The sequence below is a fragment of the Triticum aestivum genome, chromosome 2D (assembly GCF_018294505.1).
Source record: "Triticum aestivum cultivar Chinese Spring chromosome 2D, IWGSC CS RefSeq v2.1, whole genome shotgun sequence".
Taxonomy (NCBI): domain Eukaryota; kingdom Viridiplantae; phylum Streptophyta; class Magnoliopsida; order Poales; family Poaceae; genus Triticum; species Triticum aestivum.
Genome location: NC_057799.1, coordinates 636,330,864 through 636,339,016, shown reverse-complemented (window position 1 = coordinate 636,339,016; position 8,153 = coordinate 636,330,864). Strand labels below are relative to the sequence as shown.

The 8,153-nt window shown below is 46.6% G+C and overlaps 1 protein-coding gene across 2 annotated transcripts; it reads left to right on the top strand.

Annotated features, from left to right (window-relative positions):
- Positions 1-3,147: 3,147 nt before the first annotated feature.
- LOC123050630 (putative B3 domain-containing protein Os04g0676650) lies at positions 3,148-7,160 on the top strand. 2 transcript variants are annotated; one of them, XM_044473392.1, is made up of 9 exons: positions 3,148-3,598; positions 4,108-4,464; positions 4,919-5,079; positions 5,190-5,276; positions 5,752-5,841; positions 5,949-6,049; positions 6,212-6,258; positions 6,360-6,436; positions 6,647-7,160. In XM_044473392.1, exons 1-9 carry the CDS (start codon positions 3,274-3,276, stop codon positions 6,773-6,775), a joined length of 1,374 nt encoding a protein of 457 aa, XP_044329327.1. In that variant the 5' UTR covers positions 3,148-3,273; the 3' UTR covers positions 6,776-7,160. The 2 variants fall into 2 exon arrangements, with proteins under 2 accessions (XP_044329327.1, XP_044329328.1); XM_044473393.1 differs by having other exon boundaries at positions 4,108-4,455; positions 6,647-7,157.
- The last annotated feature ends 993 nt before the right edge of the window (positions 7,161-8,153 follow it).

Below are 8,153 nucleotides of genomic sequence, written 5' to 3'. Positions count from 1 at the left end.
GTGATGTTGCGTACCTCAGCTCCTCTTACAAACATTACTGTTTGATACAAACTTACTATCAACTAAACCTTTGAGATAAAAAAACATCCAAAATTATGAAGTGGGAGGGTATTATCCTCGGATAGAAATGTCATCACAATCTTATTCGGCGGCTGATACATGGCATATTCACGCGACACATTATCGGATTATAGCAAGCAAGGGCGGAGAGAAGCCCCAGGCACATCAGGTCATGGCCTGGGGTGTGATGCCGTGCGTAGGCTTTCGGAAGAGCCATTCAACGCCCTATAGTTACAGTATGGTGAAGCCGCTCCAGGGCCTGGCCCAATCCTACCTCCACCCCTGATAACAAGGGCCGCATGTCGCGCCAATTATCACGCTAGGGGGTACCGAAAATACTTTCCTAACATTCCCGACTATGAATAATTAAAGCTCACAATCATAGTTTGATAGTTGGCGGCTCAGGGCGCGACAGCCTCATGGGCTTTCGGAAGCATTGTTCAATGCTCTGTAGCTACAGTATAGTGAAGCTAGTCTGGGCCCCGCCCAATCCTACCTCCGCCCCAGATAGCAAGGGCCGATTATCAAGCTAGGAGGTACCTACAATTTCTTTCTTAACTTTCCGACCTACAAATTAAAGCTCAAAAAGAGTACGATAACTGGCGGCCCTGGGCCGAGGCATCAAGTAGGCTATCAGCAGCACAGTTCAATACCCAATAGCTACAACATAGTGAAGCCGGTCTAAGCCTTGGCCCAGTCGAACCTCCACCTCTGATAACAAGGGCCACATGTAACGCCAATTATCACGCTAGGGGTACCGAAAATTTCTTCCCTTACATTTGAGCCTACGAATTAAAGTTCACAATTAGAGTTCGATAGCTGGCGGCCCGGGGCATGACAACCTTATAGGCTATTGGAAGCATTGGTCAATGCCTTGTAGCTACAATATAGTGAAGCCGGTCCGGAACCTGGCCCAAATCCTACATCCACCCCTGATAGCAAGGGTCACATGTCACGCCAATTATCATGCTAGGGGGTACCGAAAATTTCTTTCCTAACATTCCAACCTACAAACTAAAGCTCACAATCAGAGTTCGATAGTTGGCGGCCCGGGGCGCAACGGCCTCACGGGCTTTCGGAAGCACTGTTCAATGCCCTGCAGTACAGTATAGTGAAGCTGGTCCGTGGCCTGGCCCAATCCTACCTCCGCCCCTCATAGCAAGGGTTAATTATCACGCTAGGGGGTACCGACAACTTCTTTCTTCACATTCCGACCCGAATTAAATCTCACAATCATAGGCCGATAGCTGGCAGCCCGGGGCGCGATGGTTGCACACAGGCTTACAGAAGCACTGTTCAATGCCATGTAGCACAGTATAGTGAAGCCGGTCCGGGGCTTGGCCCAGTCCTACGCCCTCCCCTGATAACAAGGGCCACATGTTATGCCAATTACTCTGCTAGGGGTACCCACAATTTCTTTTCTAACATTCCGTCCTACAAAACAAAGCTCACAATCAAAGTTCGATAGTTGGTGCCCAGTGGGCGCACGACTACCTTCACGAGTGCGCACAAATCCATCCTTATCGCTGAATCGAATGGTGTGATCTCTTTCATTATAAAACATATAATTTTGAAAAATCACGCAGTCGCTACATCATCAACAAAGTGGCGGTGCAATGGTGGGGAGAGGGAAGAGGGATCGGTGAGAGGCCGCAACCCTTGTCCCTCTGCATTGGCAGCACAATACCCAATACATAACTATTTAGATTTCAGAAAAAGATCAACAATGTTAGCAATAACATTATTGATTCACAAGAGCTTTCAAGATAAAACCCCTGCCTACTTTTGAAGCACTTTGAAATTTCCTCGGATAGAGACGGTCACTCAAATCGGATTTGACGACCGAAACATGACATATTCATGTGGCACCTTAGCGAGTCATAGAAAGGACCACATTTCACGCCAGTTATCACGTTCAAGGGGTAGCGGCAATTTCTTTTCTAACATTCGGGGCTACGAATCAAAGCGCAGAATCCGGGTTCACCAGTTGGCGCCAGTGAGGGTGTGGCAACCCATCAAATTGAATTGAATCAAATCGAATCGAATCGGATCTTATAGATTGGAAAGATTTTTTTGCCGTAAAAACATATAACTACAAAAATCGCACAATCACCCCATCATCAAAACTGCGGCGGTACAATGGCGGGGAGAGGGGGAGGGACTAGGCGAGAGCCAACACCCCCTATTCCTTAGGCGTGCAATACCTAGTACTGTAACTCTTTAGATTTAGAGAAAGATCCGATAATCTTCGTGCGCTTCGTCTTCCTTCAACGGTGGCAGCACGATACCTGGCAATTCATAACTCTTTAGATTTAGAGAAAGATCCGAGAATCTTCGCGCGCTTCGTCTTCCTTCAACGGTGGCCGCACGATACCTGGTCCTCCGTAACTCTTTAGATTTAGAGAAAGATCCGATAAACTTCGCGCGCTTCGCCTTCCTTCAACGGTGGCCGTACGATATATACCTGACAATTCATAACTCTTTAGATTTAGAGAACGATCCGATAAATGTCGCGCGCTTCGCCTTCCTTCAACGGTGGCCGTGCGATATCTGGCAATTCGTAACTCTTTAGATTTAGAGAACGATCCGATAAACTTCGCACGCTTCGCCTTCCTTCAACGGTGGCCGTACGATACCCGGCAATTTGTAACTCCTTAGATTTAGAGAATGATCCGATAAACTTCGCGCGCTTCGCCTTCCTTCAACGGTGGCCGTACGATACCCGGCAATTTGTAACTCCTTAGATTTAGAGAAAGGTCCGATAATCTTCGCACGCTTCGACTTCCTTTAACAGTGGCCGCACGATACCTGGCAATTGTAACTCTTTAAATTTAGAGAAAGATCTGATAATCTTCGCGCTCTTCGATTTCTCCTACTCATGTTATTGCTTCACAAGACCTTGATTTTCACCATTTTGGTAGGTTTGAATTGCCCACATCTCACAAAACCCCTCAACATTTCCATTTCCACACCCCCATTTCCCTTGTTTCCCGTGTTCCCATTGTGGCTCCCCCTGCCAAAAAATCACCCCCAATCTCTCAATAATTAGCGAGCAGCACACGCCGCAGGGCCCCCGCCTCTCCAAAAGCCACGCCGCGGCCACCGTCTCTCGCTCATTGTCTTTCAGTGTACGCCCACACAGAACCGAACGCAAACACCCAGAGCGCACGGAGCACGAGGCTGCGCTAGCTGGCTGCCTCGCGCAAGCACGACATGGCCGACGCGAACGGATCGCCCTCGCCGTCGCCGCAGCACTCCTCCGGCGGCGAGGCCGTGACCGGCGACTTCGTGGCGGTGCCGGGCGCCGGCCCGCACGCGTCGTTCCAGGCGCTGCTCGCGTCCGTGGGCGGCCACGACCCGCACGGCGCCGTGGCGAACGTCCTGGCGCAGCGCCAGTACCAGGAGTACGAGCAGCTGTTCGGCCCCCCCGGCCCGCTGATCCAGGCGCCGCCGCAGCCAATGCCCCTCCAGGTCCAGGCCCCCTCGCCGACCCCGCCGCCGCCGCACTGCGCCCAGTCCAACCTGCTGATGCCCGCCGGTCAGTATCTTGTTTTTCCTTTCTTTTCTACATCGTCTTCGTACGTCCTTGCGCCGTCGTCGCCGTCGCCGGCGCGATCGTTTTCTCCGTGATCTGTCCGTTCCCATCCCGGGCTTTCTTCCAGTTCCAGGCCGCGCGCTTAGGGTTTTGACGCGCCCGGATCTGCGCGCTGTGTCCCTGCTGCGCGCGCCGCCATGGACGTTCGCGAGATCCGCACGTCGTTCTAGGTTTTCTGTCCTTCATCAGGACTGCAATCTTGGCCGCTCTCCGGCCGGGAGGAGCGGATCACTGAGGAAGATTGCAGCAGGAAGCGAGATTCTGCACAATCTACTTGCTAGATCAGGCCGGACTTTCCATTTCTAGCGTGTTAAATCACGCATTTCATCTTGTTAATTAGGGCATACCTGCTAGCTAGTTCTTCCTTTCCTTTTCTTTCCCCTTGCGTTTTTTGTTGTTTAGTGTACTGTGGCCTTGATTAATGCTGTTTTTTCTTTGCTAATAATTTTCAGGGACGCACAACTACCAGCACTGGCAGCCCCCCGCCCCCCAGATCGGCGTCGCGGCGGCGCCGCGGCAGGCCCCGATGGGACTGGGAGCAGGGGTTTTTGGGGACTGGACCATGTACAACGTCAACAGCACGGTCGTGTCTGTCGCCTGCGGTAGCAGCAGCAGCGTCCGCGGCAACAACAACAATGGCTACCATCAGAGCTCCAGGCTGTGCTCCCCCACTGCATGGCCCAACAACTTCATGCCGCCGCTGACGAGCCCTTACAGTGTTTACCCTCATGGCATACAGCAGCAGCAGGGGCACCAACAAGCTATCACCTACAATGCCAACAATAATAATCATCAGCAAGGTAATTCAGGTATACATATATTTAATTACATGTGTCATGTGTGTGTGTGTTTCTCATTCTGTTTAAGATTCAGGTATCCATGCTGTGTGGATCTGTTTTGTTAATTCTACGAATCTGATAACTCGGGTTCAATCTCTTTGATTGATAATATGCAAGGGTTATGTACAATTGAATTTATTTGGTATTTAAGTTTTTGTGCTGTTTAGTTTAGCATTGTGCTGAATCCAGCAACTTTGTAAGGGCTTTCTTTATGATGGTATGGATTGCGAAGCAAACAAATTTTCTAAAACGATTTGTCCATGTCCTCATTCCAAATAATCTGAGTCATACACTAGCTAGGCTAGTATATATCCAACTCTTACTTTGCATAGACAAAATTGCATGCATGTTACTATTTCTAAAATTGCATTCATGCTACTATTGCACATTGATTCATTCTGTACATCGATCTCGTGCTCTGCAGGCTTTGTATCCAACTTCACGGTGGATCCACCATTACTACCTGCTCAGTGCTTTCAACCAATATCTCCGGCGTCAAACAATCGCTCTTCTCCACAATACCTCGACGAGGCCAGATACGCCAAAAGGGCCAAGAGGCGCACCCAGAAGAGGAAGAATTCAGAGGTAACAACAACAGCTAGGAAACATGCAAATCTTTTATATATGCTTATATAAGTTTAATTAGCATGAGCTAGCACACACCTGATGCATGCCTGTGAGAGATTAATTTCCAGGACCCGCCTGAGATGGGAAGTGAAAACGCCATGATGCTAGATGAGAATCACAACTTCAGCAACCAGGCCCAGCAATTTTTCACTACTGTAAGTAACATGCATGATGCTTTGATGCATATATATATGCTTTCTAGGTCCTATTCACTTCACTATGCATGCTGTTCTTAATTTGCTGTACATGATTTTTTTTCATTATGTTAACTATACAAGCTCTATATTCTGCATTGATTGCTTTATATTATAGTAGTAATGGAGAAGACACTCCAATAGATTAATAATACTTTGGAAATTATTCCATCAATTTACCTCTAATTGGTTCCAGCTTTAGACTCTTACTGTTCTGCAAACAACTGGAACCTGATGGTCCTACGATCGAGTTGTAAGTTATGACAAGTAGCAAAACATGCTGTTGTAATTTATTGTATTAAAATGAAGATGGTGCCAAAGCAATTTTCAAACATCCAAAGCTGAACCACATATCAGATCATCAGGTTGCTGCAGTTCGAAGTGGATGCATTCCCACTGAACTAACTTGATTTTGTTCCTGAAAAACTATTTACAGAGGTTCAACTGTAAAGACTACCATATGATTGTGTGGAAGGAGTTGACCAATAGTGATGTTGGAAATATTGGAAGAATTGTAGTGCCAAAGGTACGTGCGTAGCTAGGTGCCCACTACATATTACTCTAATTAATCAACGTGAAAGTTACTATTTGTTAGCTGCTTCGCAATCTCACTATATATACTGAATTTTGCAGAGGGATGCCGAGGCTAACCTTCCAGCTTTGCTTGAAAGGGATGGCCTGATACTCAAGATGGAGGACATGAGGCTTCCTGTTACATGGAACTTTAAGTTCAGGTAATCACTAGTTCAGAGTAATATATTTATTTTCTCTGCGACAACTCCGTAAATCATAGTCTCGCAGTCGCAGTGTTGGAGAGTTAATATCTGCCTCATTTCACTAGTTCAACTGTATGTATGTATATATCAGTCACACTGATGATGCGAGATACTTCCCAGGTACTGGCCTAACAACAAGAGCAGGATGTATGTCTTGGAAAGTACTGGTATGTTGGTTTTAACACTGACCGACTCAAGTAAACACTCCAAACATTTGTAAGTATGTACATGTGTCGTTTTCTGATGAATTGCATTGTCTTAATCTCAGGAGAATTTTCAAAGAACCATAATCTAGAGACACAAGACACCTTCATCATCTACAAAAGCCTTGAGTCCGGCAAATTTGTACGTGAAAACTCCATCTACTCTACCCCACTTTCTCTTGTCCTCAGTAATAAATAGTCCATCCAGCTTCCCATCTGCAAACTAAACTCGCCAGCTCTCTCGAGATACTACTATAAGCCGAATAATATCAACTTATCATTCTGCAAGTCACTCGATCTCATGATATTAGTATGACTTATGCCAATATTCTTTTTGTCATCTCTTGATCAGCTTGTCCGTGGGGAGAAGGTGACTGGGCAGTGCCCTACCTTAATTTGTCCGGAATGCAAGGAGCAAGGCCGCATTTACAACAAACAATGCGGGTTCACCAGGAACCTGCACGCCAAGAAAAGAAGATAGATGCCATCTTCAGCTCAGCACCATCACAATGATGCATGTGGTGCATGTTGACTTGTTACAGAACACCTAGAAGCAATCACAAAATCAAGGAACAGCCAGAAAGCATCGTCAAGAGAGTCGTATCACCCTAAATTATCATCGTTGACATGTTGTACCATTGGAACTGAATTTCAGACAGAAGTACCCTAGGCCTTAGCAGCTAGCTAGCTGGTGAATAGCTCTGGCCCCATCCAAGAAAAACATCTTTCCAGTTTTTAGATAACTTAAGTTTGCTTCACCATGTACCTGGTGTTCTGTTATGTATCTTGTAAGAAAAATAATATGTGCTGTAGTGTTGTACTTCATTCTGGATGATTCCCATATATATATAATATCGCCTCACCATTTGTAGCATGTCTTGATGTTTTGCTCTGAATCTGCTGAATTTGTCAACAGAACTAATGAGGCAATCCTTTTTGCAGCAGACTTGTGATGGTAAACAAGCAAGCAAGACCAGTTGTGACTTGTGAGAGAATGCGACAATGCTCTCACGCGGCATCAAAGTATGTCTCATCAAGGCAGATAGCTAAGAGCATCATCCTTGACTCCTCAAAATTCTCTGGTTTGATGAGTTAACCCACAAAATCTAAGGAGTTACCCCTCAAATTGAGTCACTCTTGCCCAATTTGAGCAATCGCCAAATAAATGGAAGCACGAAGTTGCCATGCTTGCTATCTAAAGTTGCCAACCTTGCGTAACTTGTCATAAAAAAACGTTCGGAGTTGCCATGTGCTCGTACCTGACTTGTGCACTTATCAAGGTCCTATCTTTTTTAAGCATCCAGCTGACGAACTATATAAACTGGTGATATTCCTGCAGCCATGGAGTCCATTGAGCAGGCAGAAGGACTCGTTGCTCCTTGATCGCCTCATCCCCAGCTTGCGCCAAGGCAGGGGCTCTTCGCTCTACCGGCTGCAACAATCCAGCTAGCTGTGGGCATCGGATTGCGGTGGTTCATTGCGGGTTGCCTCTCTAGAGCATCGTGTCTCAGGCATGCTTTTGAGCTTGGAGATGTGCTCCTTTTACCCTTAGGTTTGGAGTGAGATTGAACTTTTCTTTTAAGTTCAGTTATACTCTTGGCTTGTACGGGCTTCAGTTTAAAGCCGGGCAGCCTCCTTTCTAAAAAATAGTTGCGGCCTTGCGGATGTGGTGCAGCTGAATACTGGTAAGATCAGGTGTTATATCGGATTGATTTGCAGCCTTTATATCTCAATAAAAATAGCCTCAGGTTCTCTGTAGTTCAAGTCATTTTTCACCACTGGATTTTATCAACATCCCGATGTATAAAAATAGCCTTCGGTTCACTGCAGTTCAAATCATTTTTCACCATTGGATTTTA